The sequence below is a fragment of the Miniopterus natalensis genome, chromosome 19 (genome assembly GCF_054644295.1).
Source record: "Miniopterus natalensis isolate mMinNat1 chromosome 19, mMinNat1.hap1, whole genome shotgun sequence".
NCBI classification, from domain to species: domain Eukaryota; kingdom Metazoa; phylum Chordata; class Mammalia; order Chiroptera; family Miniopteridae; genus Miniopterus; species Miniopterus natalensis.
This window is the reverse complement of record NC_142099.1, coordinates 4,574,655-4,596,921: the sequence shown is the minus strand read 5'-3', so window position 1 is coordinate 4,596,921 and position 22,267 is coordinate 4,574,655. Positions and strand designations below refer to the sequence as shown.

Sequence of the window (22,267 nt, the reverse complement as noted above, 5' to 3'; positions counted from 1 at the left end):
GTCACCGTGGGAAGTGGGGCACACACCACTGATTGCAAATGTTTTAGTAATAAAGTGGGGACAGTGAGGCAGGCAGCCAGAGGGGGCCATTCGGGGGAGGGGGGGTTTCATGAGCATGGTTTAGGGCTGACGGGAAAGAACCAATCAAGATAAAAAGTCAAAGATCTGACAGGGTGTGAATGATGGCGCCAGAGGGGACCTATCCCTGAGAATGCCAGAGGGGATGGCACCCAGACGACAGGTAGGGGACTGGCCTTAGGAGAAGGGGCTCCTCTTGCATCAGGAGGAGGGCCAGCGAAAAGACAAGCTTCAATGCAGGCAAGTTTGTCAACAGGCTGCTGTTTACTACCCAGAACTCGTCTTTTTTTTAACCTTCACCTGAGGATATATTTTCCATTGCTTTTCAGAGAGAGTGGAAGGGAGAGAGAGAAACATCAATGTGAGAGAGGCTCATCGAGCGGTTGCCTCCAACACGCGCCCCGACCGGGCCTGTGCCCTTGACGGGGAATTGAGCCCGTGACCCTTTGGTGTGAGGGCCAACGCTCTAACCACTGTGCCAAACTAGCCAGGGCTCAAAATGAGTATGTGTAACAAAAATATTCTATCATCCCAGAAAATTAATTTGTTGTGCTATAACTACACACATTCCACATGGCATCACCCCCCACTTTCTAGAAAGGAAAGGACAGATGAAGACACAAAGAAAAATGAAGTAATAGAAAAAAATCCTAATCTAAGAAAAGACCTCATACTAACAATTTAAGAATCCACATTACAGAATAGTCTAGGAAAGCTTAGCAAAAAGAAAACTACACAAAACTCCCCAGTTTCAATAAGGTAAAAATCCTCCAACAATATAGGAAATTAAAATCAGGTTATGTCCATAGGCATGAAAACATGTTCCCAGAACTCCTAAAAACAGAGGGACAAGGGACAACTGTACGGAACTCAGAGGCTGGTATGAGCTACGGATTCTATACCTCTTTTGAAAATATTTATTTTTAAACCAAAGGACGGTTTTGTCTTTTCTGAACAATCTAAAAGCATGTGTGAAAATAACAGCTGTGAACAGTTTCTATATCACATATTCAACCAACCAGTTCCCAGATCAAATTGTACGGCCTCTTTCTGTCTGTAGACTAAAGGCCACAGTCTTCAATGACCTTCCATGGCCTGACCTCCACCTCGCACATCTGATGCCCAATGATTCGCCTTTGCTGAGTCTTCAGGAACCTGACTTACCCGCTATTCCCACGCAGCTGCTATGCCCTGCACACCTGCCCGCTGCGGTTCTCTCCCTGCCGGATGCCCTCCCAGGTGCTGTCCATCCTTTACGTGCCATCCAACCTCATCTGCATGGTGTGATGGGAAGGGAACACATCTCAGACTCAGGAGACCTGGGCTCAGGCCTAACCTCAGCTCCGAATGATGCTGGACAAATTACTTTCCTCTCCCTAAGTTTCCTCTCTTATGAAATGTTTTGTAGTCAGCTAAGAATTGCTAAACATATGTTGCCCGAATCTACAAAGCGGTCTAAGGACCTACTTCAAAGGGTAGTCGGAAAATGAAACGATATATTTAAAGTACTGTGTAAACCACGGGGTGTTATGAGTCAGCTCTTCTCGCCAAAGCTTTTTGTAGGATACATTTCCTGAGTCCCGGGGTATAGTAATTCCCTTGTTCCTATAAAATCCTGGGACATTTTCTAGGTACATCTGGAGCTGCCCTGTAAATGGAAGACACGGAGAGCAAGAGAAGTGGGACCTGAATGAGGTTTTGCTGTGTGTTCTGAAAGTACCCTCCTGCCTCGGTACTTGCACCAGTGCAGTCCTTGGAAAGGAACCGACTCTATAGCATCAGAGGACGTTTCCTGGAACAGTGACATGAAGTCATGAATTCCAGGGAACACGGTCAGACGCCAAGACCTGTCTGGAGATAAAGATAACGAGAAGCGGACAGCAGAGGGCTCACATGCTTGAGATGGCGAGTGAGATGAGTGGGATGTGACAGAACAGCACCAGGAGAATCACCCGCTGTCCTGGGAAGGCGCAACTCGGGCTGTCTGGGTTACCCTTAAAATCATCATAATGCTACAAGGAGGAAAAATCCATGCAAACGAAGTGAATTAAAACCAAAGGCTCGGCACCACGGTCTAGTGAGCTCTGCTTGGAGGGGAGTCCGGGGAGCAGCCTGGAGAGATCTGTGCAGCGGTGGAAGCCTGAGATTATGGGGGGGGGTGTAGTGGGGCTGGACGAAGCCTGCACATTGGGGTGTGTGCTGAGGGGCGCAGTCTGCGGGGGCAGCTGTGCTCACCTGGAGCAGTGAGCGTGAACTTCAGGTGTGTGCACCACGAAGGCCATCATTACGCGACATGTCTGATACCTTCCCCACGTGAAGGAAACCCCAGTGGGAGCAGAGTAGGCGAGTCAAAGAAACGGCAATACATATTTAAAATAGCCTCTCAATGATTTTGTATGCTGGTTTTATACGGGGTACCTTAGCCAAAAGAGCTCTCAGGTTCATTTTTACTACCAGCTGGTACTAACGTCCAGTTTCTGAGGTTAGGAAACGGCGAGTACTCATTCCGCAGTTATTAGCTACTGAGTTGCTGGTTGCTTCAGGAGCGTTTACACTTCATTAGTGTAACAAGAGAATTTACACTCTCACCTGTACATAATTACAAGTGCATGTTATCTGTATTACTAACTTATTATTGAGTTTATTTTTCCTTTACCAGAAATGCATTGATAGAAATTAGAAAGGTAATTTATGGTTCTTATAAAAGGTTCTTTACTGGTTTGGTCCACCAGCAAAATTCTGGAACCAATTACTTTCTTTTGCAAGGACTGTGAACAATCTTTTCCAACTCCCTTCCTGGGGCTGCTCTTTCTGAAACTGTTTCTGCCCGGTACACAGAGGAAACAAGGATGGCCAGGGGACAGTCCAAGTAAGATGGTCATCTGAGCTTTGGAGAAGCCATCCTTAAGTAATGACCAAATGGGAAGACCTCCATGTCCAGGACGGTAGACAGAGGAGACACTTTTAAAAACACAACACCTTAGGAGATCCTGAGTTGGCCTCAAATGGGAACAACAGAAGATAAAACGTTAACTTCAACTTCACACCAGCACCAGAGAATTCCCAGAAACTGCTATTGAAATGTGGTTGCAGTCTACGAACAAGAAACATAAAACGTTGACTAGAAAGAAAATGTCACTCAAATGCTAGGCTACTGATGACTCACTAAAATGAAATGAAGCAAACGTGTAAGGTCCAAAATCAATTCTATGGGTAGTCCCTCATTTCACAATGATAAAATAAGTTGTGGGTGTGAGCTAGTCTCTAAGCCACAATGCTTGGAAATACCACTTGCTTAGGAAAAGCCTGAGAAGTCGTTCTGGAAACAGTAAACAGGGTCCAGGACAGAAAAATCTGTTTTTTCTTTAAGACAAAAGAAAGATAGGTTCTCAATCATGGCTTTGTTTTTAATATTTGTAGCCTATTTTATCTTACACTATTCCTTTGCCCCAATCTATAATCACATTCAAATCTTTATCCTAAAAATAAATGCATAAAATTGTCGGGCACCTGGGCACCCAGCAGAGACATTTCTCAGCCTTTCTTGGGGCTGGATGTGGCCTTGGGCTTGCCTTCTGGTCAGTGGGCTGTGAGCAAAAGGGACTTCCCCTTCCCCTTTCTGCCTTCCCAGGGGCTGGAATTCGGATGTGGGGTGAGCCAACTTAGTCCGTGTGGATGACAGTGATACCCTGGGCGTGAGAGAGCAACAGGATAAAAGAGTCAGGGCCCTGACCACTTGACAGCGCCCAGCCACCGCATCAGCTTGGGCTTTATAGGAGAGAGAAATAAACTTCTATCTCGTTTAAGCCACTTGTTATTTTTCTAATATATGTGTTACAGCACTGAGCATATATCCTAACCCAACAGGAGGTAACATCTCTATAAAGAGATTTTGTAAGAAGTAAATGAAATTAGGAATGTCAAATACACATAGATACAAGCTTATTTTTTTAGTATTTGAAGACCACCTCCTCTCTCGAGACTCGTCTCGGACCCTGTTATTGACATAATTCAGGATTCCTCAGAATCCTAATGTACACCCCTGGATCTCTACCTGATAATATCCCTCAAAGGCCGACACCCCAAATTGAACGGGGGGGAAGTGTATACTGTCCTGTGTACACAGCTTACAAAGAATTATAAACTAGATTCTTCTAAGTTAACTTTCACTAACAATCTTACAAAGAATTAATAAGCTGTGCACACAGAACAGTATATACTTCCTCATATACTTAATTTGGGGATCTCTGTATATTTATCGTCCTTAGTGATGCCACAATAGAGCTTTTCTCCCAATATCTGCATTTTCAATAAGTATTTATAAACTGCTTACTGTGCAAGACTAGGTAATACAATAGCGAATCGTAGCTGACTGGTGTAAAATGGCATTCATAATATTCTTACAAGGTAGTTACCCAGGGATGAGACTGAATTTTGAGACTTTCTATCAGAACGTCCTACTCTGAAAAGTATATGAGTAGGATGTTTCTTATCTTTCACATACAATAACCTCAGGGGAAACCTGAAGGGGCCAGGTCTTGTGGTGTCTCGTGGGGTTACCTATTGAAACCAGTTTTCTGAGACTGGCATTCAGAACAGCTATATATGTGTATCCACTATTTTATTAAAACACAGAAATGAGAAAACATATCCCGTAAGATTTGAGAGGCAGCAGAGTTCAGTGACTGAGAGTGGGCCCTGCAGCCGGACTGCCTCTTGGCTCGGTGCTTACTCGCTGTGTAACTTTCAGGGCCTCTTGCGTTTCTGTTTCCTCGGGTATAAAACGAGGGTAGTAAAGGCAGTAGTAATAGTGATAATGGAATAATGGAACCTTCCTCCTAGGATTATTTTGAGGCTATAAAGACTCTAAAGGTTCCTGGCACATGGGGGAAATGCTGGATAAACATTAGCTATTATTATTATAGCTATTATAATAATGTGAAGAGATGACCCCATTTCTGGTCAGGGTATAAAGAATTCTGTGCCATATGGTCAAACAGCATTTTCTAATACTGGTTATTTTTTATATTTGCTAGTTATTAGTGACCTTTACATCTTAAAAAGTTAATGTACTAAAGGCCAAGTTTGATAATATGTATCAAAAACCTTAAAAATCTGCAAGCCCTTGGACTCAGTAATTCCATTTCTAGTGTTAATCCTAAATAAATAATAATGAATGTGCATAAACTTTGGCCCTAAGGCTGCCTGCCGTGGCGTGTTTGTGAAACAAACATGCAAGGACAGTATGATCCCATTTTGGTTTTTTAAAAAGTATGTGATAAGTGTGTATGTGTATGAATCAATAAAGATTCCTAGGTTATACACCAAAATATTAATAACAGTGATTATCTCTGGTTGGTTCATTTCTATGCAATTTTTGTTTTTAGTTTTGCTTTTCTATGTTCTAAGTTTTCTACATGAATCTATATTACTTTTGCAATGAGGAAAAAGGTTACTAAAAGGAAGTACACGATGTGCAGTGAACTAAAATCTTGAAAACATGAACACATGCTCTGGCCAAAGACAAGAAATCCCTTTGGCTTGTTTATAAAGTAAAAGATCCAATACACAGATGTGCTCATTAGCTTCCCTGACACTCCCTGAGTTCACATGTTTTTTTGCCACAAGCCCATGTGAAACCTAGAAAAGTATTTCGTTATGGGCACCAAAAAAGATGAACAAACATATGGCAAACTTGGAAATCCCCAAAAATACAGGAAAATTCTCCTATTATTCCTTTTATTACAGCAGACCAGAAATTAAACCTGTTCTAATGGTCTTAATAAACCTAAAGTGATTTAAACCCTTTTAAAAAGGAAGAGTGCTGTGAAAAGACTTAAATAATGTAACATTCTGCCTTTGAAAGTTCTTCAAAACTTTTTATTAGGCAATGATTTGGATTCAGTTTATTATAGTCGTACAATGTGTTTTCTGAATGTTTTATTAACTATGTTATGTAAAATCTGATCATTTTAGTAACACTTATTACAAATAAATACCTTTTAGTCTTTATATTTTTCCTAACCACTTCACTGGACACACCTTCCCAGGAGAAATTGGATCCTTCTGAAATTAACTTTCACTAATATTCTTTAAAAGGGTAAAACAGGAAAACTAATATAATATTGTATGCCAACTGCAATTGAAAAATAAAATAAAATTAAAATAAATAAGTAAATAAAAAATAAAAGGGCAAAATGGTGTAAGGAAGTTCTAGAGGAAAAGTTCAGTAAGCAGGTTTACTTCCAACTGACCAGAATCTAAGAAATACACAGTAAATATGTCTCACCTGGCTGTCAGCTCCATGTAATGTTAAATAAATAACTTACCGCCTCATCGCCTCCCTCACGATATATTACAGTCTCCTTAACAAAGCAAAATTAAGTGAAGATGCTTCTCAACTTCTTTAAGTATGTTTAAAAATTTTTTTTTATTTCAGAGGGAGGAAGGGAGAGGGAGAGAGAGAGAGAGAAACATCAATGATGAGAGAGTCATTGATCGGCTGCCTCCTGCACGCCCCCGACTGGGGATCGAGCCCGAAACCCGGGCATGTGCCCTGACGGGGAATTGAACCGTGACCTCCTGGTTCATAGGTTGACTCTTAACCACTGAGTCACACTGGCCGGGCACTTCTTGACTCCTGGATTCAGTTTAACCCAGATACTCACCTTCTTCCTTTCCAACTTGTGCAAATCACAAATCAAATATACCCCTTGCTTGTTAAAACCATCAGGAACCTCCCAACTCAGCAGAGCACACAATTTTCTCCTTTCTCTGGCATAAATCTGTTTGAGATTAGACAGATCTGTATTAGAATCTTGGCACCTGCCCGGCAGGTATGGCTTGATAGTGGAGCATCGACCTAGGATCCAGGAGATCAGGGTTCGATTCCGGGTCAGGGCACATGCGGGGGTTGCAGGCTCGATCCCCAGTCGGGGGTGTGTGTGCAGGAGGCAGCCGATCAATGACTCTCTCATCACTGATGTTTCCCTCTCTCTCTCTCTCTCTCTCTCTCTCTCCCTTCCTCTCTCTGAAATCAATAAAAACATATTTTAAAAAAGTGAATAAATAAATAATCTTCGCATTTCACCTACCAGAGGAGGGGACCTTGGGAAAAGTCAGTTATGCTTTTTGAGCTTATTCATCCACAAAATGGGAATCCCCAGATCACAGGCTTGCTGTGAATTCAACGTGACAACATATTTGAAGGGCCCAGCCTATAGATATTTGCTAAATTAATGATTACCTGCATCAGAACTGATCTGAAAGAAGCCAGCCAAATCAACAACCCCAGGGAGAAAGGAGGCGGTAGGGAGGTACCCCAACCACCAGGGGTCACCAGCGGCCCCAGAGACCTGGTCTAGGCCAGAAGTGTAGGTGGGACCCTGCAGCAAAACAGGGTAAGGTTCAGGGTAAGGCTGCCGCTTGCACCCACAGGATATTCAAGAACTGACTTGGCTTTTCAACGCCTTAACAGCGGATACAATATTTGCTAAGTTACCCTGTTCTCTTACCTGTGCTAAAAATGATTGCAGTTTAATTAGTTAGCTGAATAGCCACAGATTTGCCAGCCCAGTTTAATTTTAAAAAACGACACTCGGCTGACCATGTTTTAATGCTGAGACTCAACAGCGCTTCACACTTCCTTGGCCAGCCAGACATCACGATTCCTGGCTTTCCTTAGGCTTCGACACTGGCACCGCAGCCACTCTTCTGGCCCCCATTCCACCACCTCTCGACACTCATGGAGGGCAGAGGAAAGGAAAGCACAACATGTTCAGGGTAAGAACAGAGTCTCTGAACCGTCAAGCTGGGCAACAGAAGCATTAAGTGTTAACCTTTTCCCCTCGATTGCAGGAACTTAAAAGTTCATTTTTTAAAATGCTGTACTGTACGCTTTCTACTTTCTTAAGGAACACTCAGCTTCGCGCAGGTCTGTCAACCTTCACGAATGGCCCAGACATGACTCCCGACGGACTCCTGACTTTATTCTGAGCCCCTGGGGCTCCTTTCGAAACGCGGGCAGCGCCTGGGCTCCGGCGCCGGTTCCAGGTCCCCCACCCCGACCGCCTCGGGCGCCCGCGTCACGTGCGTAATGCAGGGGCCGCGAGCGCAGAACCCGAGACCAGGCTCCCCCGGAGGCACCGGCTGCGCCCCGTCCCCGCCCCCGCCCCCGGGACCCCCCGCCCCAGCCCCGGGACCCCCCGCCCCCAGCCCGGCGCAACCTGCGCGCCCGGCGCCCGGACACCGACCGGGGGGAGGGTCGGAGCTCCGGCGCCCGCGGCGACGCCTGTGAGCGTCCGCCGGGGCCGCCCAGTCGCGCTCCGCGTTTCGCAGACATGGAGCCGGCCTGAGGGAAACCAGACGCGCCGTCTCCCGGGGCGAGCTGGGCGCGCGCGGGGAGGCAGCGCGCGGGGGCGCAGGGGGAGCCGGCGCGGGCTCTCCGCGCGCCTCGGCCGCCGGAGAGGGGCGCTCGCGGGGCAGGAGCGCGGCGGGCGGGGGGTGCGGGGGTGCGGGGGTGCGGGCCCCGGCCCCGCCGTGCGGGCGCCTACCTGGGGGACTCGGCGCTGAAGCTGCCGCCGTCCAGCAGCCGCATCTTGCAGAAGAGGACGCCGTTGACGAAGGGCACGGAGGACAGCTCGTCGAGCTCGAAGTCCACCTTGAACTTGAACTTCTTCTTCTTCATCATCCTGAGGGCCAGGCGCCGGCGAGCGGGGGGCGGGGGCGGCCCCCAGGGGCGCGCGGGGCGCCACCGCCTCAGCTCGGCCGAGCCCCGGGCCCCGCCGGCCCCATGACCGAGGCCGCGAGGCGCGCGCGGGGGCGCAGGGGGGCGCCGCGGGCCGGCGGGGAGCGGGGCCGGGGCCTCGCGCGGCTGTGCGGGCCCGGGCGCGGCGGCCACGATCGCGCTGCAGCTCGGCCGGCCGGTGGGCGCCGTGTCGGTGCGCAGCTCGCCGCCGCCGCCCGTCTGCGAGCCGAGCCCGGGGAGCGACTCTCGGAGAACCGCCTCCCGGCCCCGGGCGCCCCCAGCGGCGGCGGCCGGCAGCGCAGCGCAGCGCCCCCCGCCCCGCCCCCCACCGGCGGAAGCGGGGGCCGGGCGGGGAAACGGGGGGCGGGCGGCGCGCTGCGGGAAACGAGCGGCCGCGGCAGTTAGGGCGCCACGTCTCCCTGGGGGTCAAGAGAGGCCAGCGCGACCCAGAGGGAGCCTCGTTCGCCGCTTCCTCCCGGCCCCGCGGGCGGTGCTGCGCCGCCCGCCTCCCGCCCGGGCCTCCAGGCGCGCTTCCCTCTGGGGCTCCCGCCTGGGGTGACTAGGGGTCATCAGGGTCCTCACCCAGTGAGACCCTAAAACCAGGATTCCCCCGTAGGCACCCCATTCACGAGCCTTCTAATATAATACGAGGGCGACGCAGGGAGAAGCAACAGCAGGGAAATGTGCTGGGGGCCTGGCACCTGCCCGGGCACTGGACTGCTGCAGGGGGCCTCTAGCTGAGGCTCTGGTCCCTGTCGCCCGGGACCCACGAGTGCAGAAGGGCTCAAAATAATAACAAAATGATAATAATAAAATAATAAAAAAATAAAATAATAATAAAATGATAATAATAAAATAATAATAATAAAATAAAAATAAAATAATAGCTTCCCTTGTCAGACTTGGCTGTGCACATAAACCTAAATCTGGTCTCCCTGGATGCCTAGCAGCTCCCTGCTGTCTGCAGGCAGGCCCGTGTGTTTCAATGTACACAGACTGCTGGGCTGGTTACACAATGTTGGTGTTTTCCAACGGAGTCATAATGGTCCTGTTAACGCAAAGGTTTCCTGGAAGTAATCTCTGAAAGGGTGCAATTGAAGAGGTTCTCTGCCCGGGTCCCTCATTTATTCGTGCATTCATTCATTTAAAACATACATATTTTAATTCTCACCTGAGGATTATTGACTTTGAGAGAGAGAGAGAGAGAGGAAGGGATAGGCCGCCCCAAGCAGGTACCGAGCAGGGATTGAACCCACAGCCTAGGTATGGGCCGCGACGGGAAATCGAACACACCCTTTTTTGGCATCAGGGAGGGCGCTCCAGCCAACTGAGCCAACGGGGCTGGGCCACGTAAAAATATTTGTGAATAGCCTGAAATGTCGGTCACTGGCTAGCCCCAATGCAACAAAACAGAACAGAACAGAAGCCTGCCCTCAAGAATTTTACAATCTAGTGAGGGAACCTTATGTGCATCAGTCACTAGAAAATGAAACCGAGACTCAAGGTGTGTTCTTCAGAGAGAAGAAGCAGTCTGTCTAGAGCTCAGAAGAGGAAGCAATTAATTGAAGTGAACCGCTGTTCCGAATTTCAAAGAGCCACCGGGATTTGGCACAGAGGGGGAGGGTGTTCCCCGCCGGAGAACTAGAAGGAGAGACCCAGGAACAGAGTTTAGGATTGGGGGGCTGGGGGTTTGGTAGTGGGTAAGGCTGGTTGCCCAGCAGGACCAGGGGGAAAGGCAGTGGGAGACTTAAGGGGAACACTGAGGGTTGTAACGTGGACAGCTTAGGTGGATGTTAATTCCACTGAATGGGCTTTGGAAGCCGGAGGGGGGCAGGTTGGGGATGGAGGAGATGATGAGCGTTTGTATGAGCCGAGAGACACGCAGGAGAGAAGGGCAGCCTTAGGTCAGGCGAGAGGTTAAGACTGAAAACGTGCAGTTGGGGATTAGAGCGTTCGGCCCTGAAGGCCGAAGCCCCAGAGGTGGGCAACGGTGGGCGACTCCGAGCAGAACAACGTTTAAGGGGTAGACAGAGGAAGAGGAGCTTGTGCAGGTGCCTGAGAACGGTCAGAGAGAGGGATCAAGACAGACGGCCTGGAAGCCAAGGAAGGGTTTTAATCATTAATGTTCATAGTTACGAAGGCCTACTATGTGCCAGGCACTATGCTGGGGACCAGAGATACAAATGAACAAGACATGGGGGTTATAAATGAATGGGGGGTGACATAGATGTGCCAACAGATCAGAGAGAGAGGGAGGGAGAGAAATCTTCATGATCCATGGAGAGCAGAGGGAGTTGCCATCCCAAATTATGTCATTTTAAGTGGTTATTTTTTAAGAAATGAGTGTATGTCCTCAGGGTCCCCTGTTCAATAGACTCCCCCCACCGTCTGTACATAGGCAATAAATTTGGTTATTTGCTTCTGTTAATCTCTCGTGTTAACTTGATTATTAGACCAGCCAGAAGAATTTAGATGGGTAGAAGGAAAATTATTTCCTCTCCTATAATGGGAAAGAAACTGCTAAACTGAAGATCTCCTAGGTACATCGGTAACCTTGGCAGGAGAAGTCTCCGCAAGAAGGGGTGGCGGAGTAAGATTAAAATGGTCTGGGAAGTAAATGGAAGGTAGTAATGAGGAGTGGGGGGCTAAAAATTTTTTCTTTTTTCTGATTTTTGTCATTGAATGAAAAGAGAGGGGAAAGGAGCTGAAGGAGGAGGGATTGAGCTTTTTCGGTAACATTCAGGAACCACCCAAGATTCGTCGAGAGCCCGTTAGGTGCCGAGTCCTTCCAGGTGCTGGAGATCTGAGATGCGGTGCCTGCTCGAAATCCTGCAGTCGGCTGGAGCCTATGGGAGATGAGCAGGCAGGCAGTTACGGTCAGTGTGACCCCGCGTTCTGTCTGTGTGTGACGGTAAACCCAGGCTGCTGGGGGAGCACCTGATGACATCTAACTCGGCAAGTGAGTTGTGGAAGACTTTCTGGGGATGGTCACATTTGAGCTGGTGTCTGAATGATGGAGTGGGGGTGGGGAGCGGTTTCTAGGAAGAAGCTACTGCATGTGCAAAGGCTCGGGGGAAGGGGAAGGGAGACCGCGTTGCAGGAGGAACCAAAAGTAGTTGAGTCTGGCGGCAGCTTAGAGTGGGGTGTGGTGACAGGGACATAATAGGGAGCCACTGAAGTTTTAAAATAGAGGGATAATGTATTCGGATTTTTTTTAAAAAAATCCTCACCCAAGGACATGTTTTTGTTGATTTTAGAGAGATAGGAAGAGAGAGAGAGAGAGAGAAACATTGATGTGAGAGATGTGAGAGAGAAACATCAATTGGTTGCCTCTGTATGTGCCCCAAACGAGAATCGAACCCACCACCTTTTGGTGTATGGGACAACACTCCAACCAACTGAGCCACCTGGCCGGGGTCAGATTTGCATTTTATAAAGATCTCCAGCTGCTGTAAAACTGGAGGTAGGGAGGGAGTCTAGTACTCTATTTTTAGACTCATTTTTGATTATTAAACACCTTGTATGAGTCAAGGTCCAGGCAAGAAACAGACATCATACTCACAGTGTTTAAATAAATACAGTTTAATAAAAGGACTCTTTACAGAACTCTTTATAGGGCAGGGTAAGGGACCTACAGTCTGGCGGTACCTCCCTTTATCCAAAGCCAACCACAGCCAGAGGGCAATGAAACCTGCAAAGATGTAGTTGGTAGGGGATGCCCTCCTGGGACACAGAGTAGGGCACCGAAGGGTGGAGAGAGAATGGAGGTAAGGGGACAGAGAGCTACCAGCACACACCTGATTCAGGCAGGGTTCCCCAGACGAACCCCACACCACCAGATACTTCAAAAAACAAAGGGGTATCGGCCAGGCAATTCAGAGCTCCTGAAACCCGTGGGAGGGCTGGAGGAGTGGAAGTCAACAGACTACCGAATTCGCCGTCACATCATGAGTGGTAAACATCACTAGTGCTCACGCTAGTATCTGGTCCCCCTTTACTCCCTGGGCACATGGGCGTTTACATTTCCAGAACCCCCCCTGCGGTTAGGTGGGGGCCAATAATACGTGAGATGTTATGTGTCACTTCTAGGAGGAGACAGTGGAAGCCTTTGAGCGGCTCCCTAGACTTCCTCTTCTTTGCTACACTAGTCACGGAGGAAACCTTGGGCTGAGATGCAGTAGCCACAAGACTGAAAGCAGCCCAGATGGCTGAGTCAGCACGTGGAGAGCTGCCGACACCAGCAGGGAACTGTGCCCCACCCCCGGTTTTATTGAGATATAATTGACATACAACATTGTATTAACCCAAGGCGTATAACGTAATGATTTGATGTAGGTACACGCTGTGAAATGATTACCCTCACCGCTTTAGTTAACATCCGTCGCCTCCCTCTCTTCTGGAATCTGCTGGTTGGAATTTGATGACAAGGGACATGCTGGAAGTTACATGTGCAAGATGCCAGAGGCTCTAGGACCCTGGGTCCCTAGGTGACTGTGTGACTAGAGGGACTCCTTCACTCCTCCGCCCCTGACCAAGGACACTTCCATTGAACTGTCGCTTGAGCAGGAAACAAACCTTTTACTGTGGCCTTTTCAGGTATATTTGTTACAGCAGCTCGCGTTACCTTAATGCAGAAGTTGCTACGGAAGCAGGGCGCTGTCGTAAAAATCTAAAGCCAGCCAGGTAGGCAGTCAGACAGCAAAGGAACAATTATGAGCAGCTGGAAAACGGAAACTTGTGGCGAGACGTTTGGTAGAAGAGTTGCCTGTGATAATCAGAAGGCAAGGAAGTGCCTACAAAGCCCATAGCTCTAGAAGAGGTTGGAAAATGGGGCGTGGGTGGGTTATGTTTAGTAGTTGCATTTAACAAGATATTAGAAAAAATGAGGTGAGCTTATGCGACAATAAGCAGGTTTCCATGCATACGTGAAAAGGAATGTAGCGAGTACAGAAACTCGGAGCCTCGAGGGATTGGAAGAACTGGCTGCTCTATCCTGCAAAGAACAGGAAATAAGATTGAAAAAGCTTCTGGGCAACACGGGCTCATTAGAACTCAGCCGTGCAGCCGAGATTAGATTTAGGGTGTAGCCTTCCCATTTGAGTCTGAGGGCCCTTTAAGTTGAGAGGAAGAGAAGTATGGGGGTGAGAAAGCAAAGAAATAAGCTAGGATCGATCGAGAATGATCTCTAGGAAAGAACGTTAGCGTTCCCGGCATATGAAACTGATCGGATGCAAATAGATCAGAGGCCTTTCAGTTCCTGAGGGACTGAGATGCTAAAGAAATCATGAGCCTGGGCTAAAAGCTTTACTGTACACAAAGAAGTCATGCTTCATTGTGGGCTTAGGGGAAAAACTCCAGAGGGCAGAGCCAGTGGCCACAGAGGACAATGGAGAGAAGGGAGAAAGGAGGCCTGCCGTCCGGCCCTCACCCTGCCTCCATGCAGGGTTTCATCCTGGCAGTGGGCCGGTGTTTATATATTGGGTGTGATTGGGGAAGATTTCCTATTAGCTTATAGGTCACAGCGAGTTTTTCACCGTTGGCACTACTGACTTGTTGGCCCAGACGATTCTTTGTTGTGGGATCTGTCCTGTGCATTGCAGGGTGTTTAACGGCAGCCTTGGCCTCTACCCACCAGAGGCCAGTAACAACCCACTAATTCCCAGCTGTGATGATAAAAAATGTCTCCAGGCCTTGCTTCATGTTTCCTGGGGGACAAAATCACCCCTGGTTAAGAATGACCGGATCATAAGACGATGTGGCCTTATGTTCAGACCTGAGGGAGAAGCCTGTGGTTACCTGGGGATCTTGTACTTTGAACTTGATGAGGTGACCGGGTGAGATTTTAGGTGATGTCCCCTGGGGAAAGAGTGAGTGTGGTATTTGGGAAGAAAGGGGAAATGGTTACTTGATGGCCAAATGGGCGGACTATGGCATAGCGTGCTAGGTTAACACCAAACCTGTTTCTCTTCTTCCTGAGGACAGAGTTAGATTGTGGGAGTTGTAGGAAATAAAGCTCTTTCTCTAAGAGCATTTTAGAAATTTCTGATGCTCTCAAAAAAGGCTGAGGAGATCTTTTAAGAACTCAAACCAAACCAACCTTGAATAATCCCCAAACTGATCTGTTGGTTTAGATCCAAAGAATTTTTACAAATTAGTAAACCAAAGGGAAATGCTTCAAAAAAACCAAACCAAAAAGCAACCACTAAACCAGAGCCTCTTCTGTGCATTTTCTAATTAAATTGGCACAAGACCAGAATACTATCATGTTTTATTTAGGTAGGCACCTGGAAAGGTTTTTTAAAATTAGCATTATTTTCTCCGTTTACACCAGAGGTATAAAACTTTCAGGTACATTTTTAAATGTTATATTTTTTGTTTGTAAAGCATGCATGTTGACTGATTACAATACAAAAAAATAAAATAACTGCTAGGGCAATCATAAGACAAAGACCACGCCTCCCATAATATTACTAGCTCTAAGTTAGGGCTACAAACAGCTGGAATTCTGAAATGAATCAGAGTTATGACTTAGCAACAATGGACATTGACTTAGGACAGAGGTGGGGAACCGTTTTTCTGCCAAGGGCCATCTGGGTATTTATAACATTATTCGAGGGCCATACAAAACTGTCAAGTTAAAAATTAGCCTGCTATATCTCGTCAAACATTTAATTAACTCACCCCTAATGTGATGTCTGGAACTGCCGGTTGCCTTGGCAGGGCCAGACCAAATGATTTCGCAGGCCAGACGTTGCCTGCTCGATTTAGGAGCTCCAGGTTTTAATCCCGGTTCTGCTTCTGGTTTGATTTTGAGCAAGTGACAACTGAAGAAAAGTAGTCCAGACCAGCACTGCTCGAAAGAACTTTCTGTGATGATGGAAATATTCTCTGTTCTGTGCACTATGGTAGCCACATGCTGTCACTGAATACGTGAGATGTGGCCAGTGCGGCAAATGAAATGAACTTTAAGTTGTATTTAATTAGAATTCATTTAAATAGTCACAGGTGGCAAATGGCTGCGATATTGGACAGCAGGCATTTCTTACTCTCGCTCACTCGGGGAAGCGTCTGAGTGCCTATAACCTGCCAAGCATCAGATATATGGGAAAGGTGGGTCATCACAATGCCTTTGTCTTCAAGGAGAAAAGCTAAGTAAATATTTGCTGATAAATGTGCTTCAATAAATGCAGAAAGCACCGTGAACATAGAGTGATTACCGGAAGGTGAATCATCTCTGAGATCCTCTCCAGGTTTAAAACTATGTGAATTAAACTCAGCAAATATTTACTGAGCCTCTGTTTTCTGCCCAGCTCATTGTCAGCTTGATTTCTGGGCACAGCGTCATCACTCAGAGGTAGCAGCTGGCAAATACTCTCAGCATTCTTATTTGGTGGGTTCATCCGTTTAGGATTCAGGGAGTGTTTATGTACCAAGAGCTTTGCTAGGCATGTATGAAAAAAATGAATTTGATGATGTTTTAAAGGTGACCTCAAAAGGGTAGAGTGGGGGGAAAGGGTGTATAGTGAAACAAAAACAGACTTTGACTCTATTTTTCAAAAACTAAAATTGCCAGGAGAAAAGTTTGGTTATATTTAGAATTGATAGTGTTTCAATTCAATTTGATTTTATATTTATTGGTCTAAATATGATTTTGGTCAGTCATATTCAGAATTGATGGTGTTTCAAGTATTATTTCAACTCCCTAGAGCCAAGTCAGCAGCACTGGCTAGTATTAATAATAAAGAAAGTGGAAATGAAAGGGTTAGGCATGTTTCTCCACTTCAGACTACCCGTAAAAAGACCAAACGAAAAAACTACCCGTAAGCTCTGCGTTAGAATATGTCAGTTAGAATAAATCCTTTGAGAGATATTTCTTAGGAAAGATTACTCTATGTTGTTAGCTAGATATAAATACATGTTCCCTTTTCAATATTCTCGTTTACTGGTGTCTTGAGGCAGTATCAGGTAAGTATTTTTCTTTCTTTTTTTTTTTTTAATCTTCACCCGAGGATATTTTTTCATTGCTTTTCAGAGAGAGTGGAAGGGGGAGAGAGAGAGAGAGAGATGGATGTGAGAGAGACACATCGATTGGTTGCCTCCTGCATGTGCCCTGACCCGGGCCAGCGATCGAGGTTCGTGCCCTTGGCCAGAATCAAACCCGGGACCCTTCAGTCCTCGGGCAGACGCTCTAACCACCGAGCCAAGCCAGCTTGGGCCAAGTCAGTATTTTTCTGTTCATGAGCTCATGTCTTCTTTTACATGCAACTCTTATCTGCCTCAAGTGCCTCTTATTTATCGGGTATATACCTATGTATTTCTTCAACTATTATTTATTTAGCTGGCCAGTATGCAAGTATTCCGTTAGAGGGTACAAAAGCAAACAAGAGCTGGATCTTCTCAGAGGGCTGAGGGAAAGTAAAACAAAGGGTTGAGAAAGAGGCGTCCACATCGCTCCCGGAGCTCTTCAGAGGAGGAAGCAATCGCTTCCAGATGCGAATCCAGAGAAGGCTCTGTGGGGGAGGGTGGCCTGTGCAGGACCCGAGTCCTGAAGGAAGCAGGGGATCTGCAAGGGCAGAGAAGGAAGGAAAAACAATTTCTGACCTGAGCTGGGGCGGAGAGGCAGGAAAGCATAAAGCCAGGGAGGAGGGGGGTCTGGGCTGAAACACAGGAAAAGGTAGCTATAAAGAGCAGAGGGAAACCGGGTTAGAAACCGAGTGTGGCCAGAGCCTGGCTTTCAGTGCGAGGCCGGGCAGTCGAGGCTTCCTTTTGCAGGTTGTGAGGCGCTTGAGCAAAGCTGTATGTTAGGAACAAAACCCCGATGGGGGTGTTTAAGATACACTGGGCTAGGAGGAGGCCGAGGGGCCAGTTCGGAGGCTGGTTATCGCGGCTGTGCAGACAGCAGGTGGTGAGGCTCTGAACTAGGCCTTGGAAAGTTCTGCAGATGATGGAGCGGGGAGAGGAAGTGAAAAACGGCTTTGATTTCCTAAATCTCCATGACAGAGAGGATGCTGGTACTTGAAGCAAGTTTAGGGGATGCAGGAGGAGAAACAGATGAGAACTGATGCAGAAAATACGCTCTCGTAAGGAAGACGTGAATTTACGCTCTATTCTGGAATTGCATGCACTCCATTCACCTTGACGGATGGCAGTGAGGAAAACGCCAGGTGCCCTGGAGGACACCTTGCATCCTGCACTGTGATAGTGAGCGCCCAGGTTACTCGCATTCAGTGTTGTTTCACTATTTAAACAGAGTTATGTTCTCAGGCTGATGAGATGGGGACATGCCTCTTGTCACCTTAACCTGACCTTCTTGGCCAGCCCGGGGTTTGAGGTATATAGATTTTTTTCGCTGCATTCCAATCTATAACCTATGAGATTCTTAAAATAGCACACAGGATCTCTATCTTTAACAAAAACAACAGGAAGTGCCCATCCATGGATGGACCTGGTTTAAGCTGTTAGCCAACATGTTCTTTGAACCCTTAAACTAAGGGTCTTTCTAGATTAAATCTGATGTGGTTAATATATTTCAAATATAAAGCCCGTAGACAATTTCTGTCATTATCATGACTATCAAATACAACTTCCCAGTTGGCATGAGTAATACAATCTTTCTAAGAAGGAATATTCAGATTTCGACATACCTTAAGTCTTGGCCCTCCTTTCCTTCCAAAAAAAAAAGAGAGAAGAAAACAGCTTTTTATAAAGATAGCTCTTAAGATTCAAAGTGAGTAAAGTTAAATATGATATTCAAAGTATCGGGCTAGGTAGGCCTACTGCATATTTCAACTATAATTCTTTTCAGATGGAAAACAAACAGACCTGGAAGGCCCTCTGCCTGGAAGTGGTCTTTTGGGCCTGCCTTCCGTGTGCTAGCACTGAGCCACCTGCTGCGAGGAGGGCTGGGAAACGTGCCCCAACTGCACGCTCAGAGGGACACAGGCGGGCGCTGGGAAACACACGCACGCAGCTATGTCACTTGTGATAGATGTTGCAAAGTAAAATACATAGTGCACGCGAGCGAGGATACTGGAGTGCGGGTGAGGAGCTGTTTAGGGAAAGTCCTTTGTCACGAGGTAATATTTAAGCTGCGGCCCGAAAAGCGAGAGAAAGGGGTAGTGGGAGGAAGAACACTCAGCAGGCATGTAGGGAGGCGTGAGGCAGGAATGGTAGGTAAGCTAAGGACCCGGAGGTCCGGGGCGGCCAAGCCCAGGACAGTGCGGGAGGCAAGGCCGGGGAGGCAGCCCGGGCCACATCACGCAGCGTGTACTGAATGGAGTAAGGAGTTAGAATTCAGCCCTAATAGCAGTGCACAGACAGGCTACTGTTAGTCTTTTCTAACAGGGCGTGAAGACGGGCCTCTTTCTGACTCACCGGCAGTTGAAACCCCAGTAACCCCCACATTCCAAAGTGATGTGTGAGTAAAGAGTGAACAGGCAAAATAGAGTCATTAGAGTCAAACTACTATGTAACTAAAATCAGGGAGGCTGAGGCATGAACAAACTCTTCTAATCCTACTGTTACCACCCTGAGGACTTACAGCTTTTCAGTTGTGTGTCAGTGCCTGGAGATCCCATAGGTAACCCTCTGAAGAATCCTCCCAACTTCAAGGAAGGATGCTCATGTGTCTAGACAACCCGAGTGAGCTCTGTGATCCAGGACACTGGGCACCTGGACGATCACCATCTCAGGCCAATCCAGACGCTAAGAATCAAGAATGCGCTTTATTTACTTTTTACTGTGAGGAGACTCTCAGCTTTTCCTTCTTCCGCAGAACACTGGGTATTGCCTAGTTGTGTTCCTAGGATTTCCAAATCCTAAGACTCTTGAATAAAACTTTGCCGTTTTTAATTTGAGCAGACTCTCCTGAGTCACTGACGCTCACTGACAAGTGTCAAGGTCAGATCCTCAGTGACAGTCACAGAGAAGATGCTTTTAAAAAACCCGTTCTGTGGATTCTTACTCCTTTGCTTATCCTAAGGCTATATAAGTGCTGAAATGGAAGGGGCTGAGGAGCTAGATGACATCTGAAAGGCTGGCATCTTCAGTTGAGTGTGAGTCTTCCCTCCACCCGTGGGAGACTAATGGGACAGATTTTTTTTTCCACTTTGCCTCAGGCCTAGTGAGGAAGGCTGTCGGTAAGGACACAACATGCAGAGTTTGACTTGTCATAGCATCTTGCTTCTAGCACCTCCTTGGGCGTTGGTGTCTTCTGCTTCCGGCTGCCAGAAGGTGAAACGAGAAACTGAAAAGGTGCACCTACTTTCTCAAGAGCCCTGGCCTGCAAGGGACCCACATCCCTTCTACTCCCGTCCCACCAGCTAGAGGGCCACACCTGGGTGCAGCAGAGGCTGGGAAAGGCCGTCCCTGGCCGGCAGCCGAGCCCAGGAGCATCGCTCTAAGAAAGAGGGCACAGGTTCTTGATGGGCGTCCAGCCACCGCCTCTATAAATAAAATAGCCTCATCCATGGCTGCCTTCGTTTTAGGCCGAGAATGCTGGAGCCTGTCGTTTTTTGGGGGGAGGGGAGATTTGGTGCTCCAATATGCACATAAGGAGAGAGCTTTACTGGGGCGCTGGCGGTCAGTCTCAGCATTCCTGAACCTCCTCAGTCGGCTTATGCAGTTTTCAAGACAAGCACCTTTTTTTTGGCCAGGAGTCCAATGCTAGTTGGTATTCCAGGTATTCAGGAGTGGGAGAGGAGGGTGGGGAGGCGGGCAGGTATCTGGAGCGGCCGTGTGCTATACATACTTTCAGTTAACCCCTCATTCTAGCCTCCCCTCCGCCTCCTGCCCTCTGAGCCACCTGCAGCTAAAAGCCAAGGATTATTGGCAACCACTAGGAGTGGTCAGGAAAAGATTGTCCTTCAGAGCTTCCAGAAGAATCCAAACTTGATTTCAGATTTCTGGCCTCCTGGATTGTGAGAAAGCAAATATCTTTTATTCCAAGCCACCCAATTTTTGGTAATTTGTTACAGCACATAAATTGAGCATCTCGTGGGTACTCCATAAATAACTGCACGTTGATACCCTTCAAAAGGAAGGATTAATTGTCTATAACAACCTAAACAAGAGGCACTTCAACAGTAATTGTAAACAACTGCAGCTGGCTCGGTGAACCCATTACATTGAGTTTCATTAACTTGACTACTCTTGAAAGATATCGATAAGACAGATAAAATGATATTTGCAGCACTTAAGGTAAAAAAACCCTGATGCAATGTATTTCTTTGGTTAATGACCTTCCATGATGGTGTAGGACATAGGGAAAAAAATGTAAAATAGAATGATAAATAAAACAGGAATAAGTAAAAAACTTTTCACGGTATCTTTCTATATCACGAATGTGATGGATCTATATACTTTGTATTTTCAATAGATAAATATGTAATGGGTTTTGGGGGAAAAGTATTGAGTAAGTTGTATTTATAGAAAAATGTCTGAAACATGGTCCCTAAATGCATTCTTATGCTGTCATTCTGATATTCTATCACCCTCTACTGGTCATTGAGCCAAATTACATTTAGTGGATTGAGGTTATAACAGCTAAAAATATTTTGTTCATTTGCTAAATCTAAAATATCTGCTCATGAATAAAAATATGATACTGAAAATAAGTGCTTCATACATTATTAATTTGTAAAGTTCTTTGTTTCATAAGTATCATTACTATACGAATTTGCATAAAGTTAGAAAAAGAGTTACTTTTCCCTTTCCTCTCATTTTCTAGGCATAATAGGCATCCCATGGCTAAATATGATCAGTGTCTTTGGTTAAATTTATAAAAGCCACAGAGTTACAGGATTTCTGAGCTGCTTCCTTCAGTGTGGATAAACTGTTTGGTGTATGAGTCAGTAAGGCCACATTTGAGAGGACTGCAGAAATGAAATCTTGAACTGTCCTTTTACGTACATTTATTTATAAACAAGAGGATGTCGTGGCTTTCTCCTTACAATTCCAAGAAGTCTGTATGAAAAGAGGCTATATCCAGTCTCTAAAAAGATTAACACAGATATTAGACTCAAATATGGAATTTTAATATTATGTAAGCCAGAATTATACTTTAAGATCTTTATTAAAATCTTTGTTATAAAATCTATTTAAGCTTCTTTAAATTTTAATAAACACTCACTAGAAATTTGCATTTAAATGGATTAAAATTCAATTTATATTACCTGATATAACCTCATTATATTAACCTAACATAACTTTATGGTATAGAAAAAAATTGGACTATTTTGAAGTTTTTCAGCATTTTCTACTTTATATATATATTTTTTGGTATTTTTTTTACTGCTTTATATTTATTTTTTCAGTTAGAGTTGGCAAACAATATTACGTTTCAGGTGTACCACTTAGTGATTAGACATTTATAACTTACAAAGTGATTACCCCAATAAATCTAGTACTCATCTGACATCATACATAGTTATTACAATATTATTG

General features: G+C 46.3%; 1 protein-coding gene across 1 annotated transcript in view; it reads right to left on the bottom strand.

Annotated features, from left to right (window-relative positions):
* EEIG2 (EEIG family member 2) overlaps positions 1 to 8,850 on the bottom strand; it is a 29,983-nt gene extending 21,133 nt beyond the window's left edge. The window contains exon 1 of the mRNA XM_087828261.1: positions 8,631 to 8,850. Coding sequence (XP_087684387.1) covers positions 8,631 to 8,767 — 137 coding nt within the window. The 5' untranslated portion in view covers positions 8,768 to 8,850. The remainder of the gene's footprint in view (positions 1 to 8,630) is intronic.
* Between the last annotated feature and the right edge of the window lie 13,417 nt (positions 8,851 to 22,267).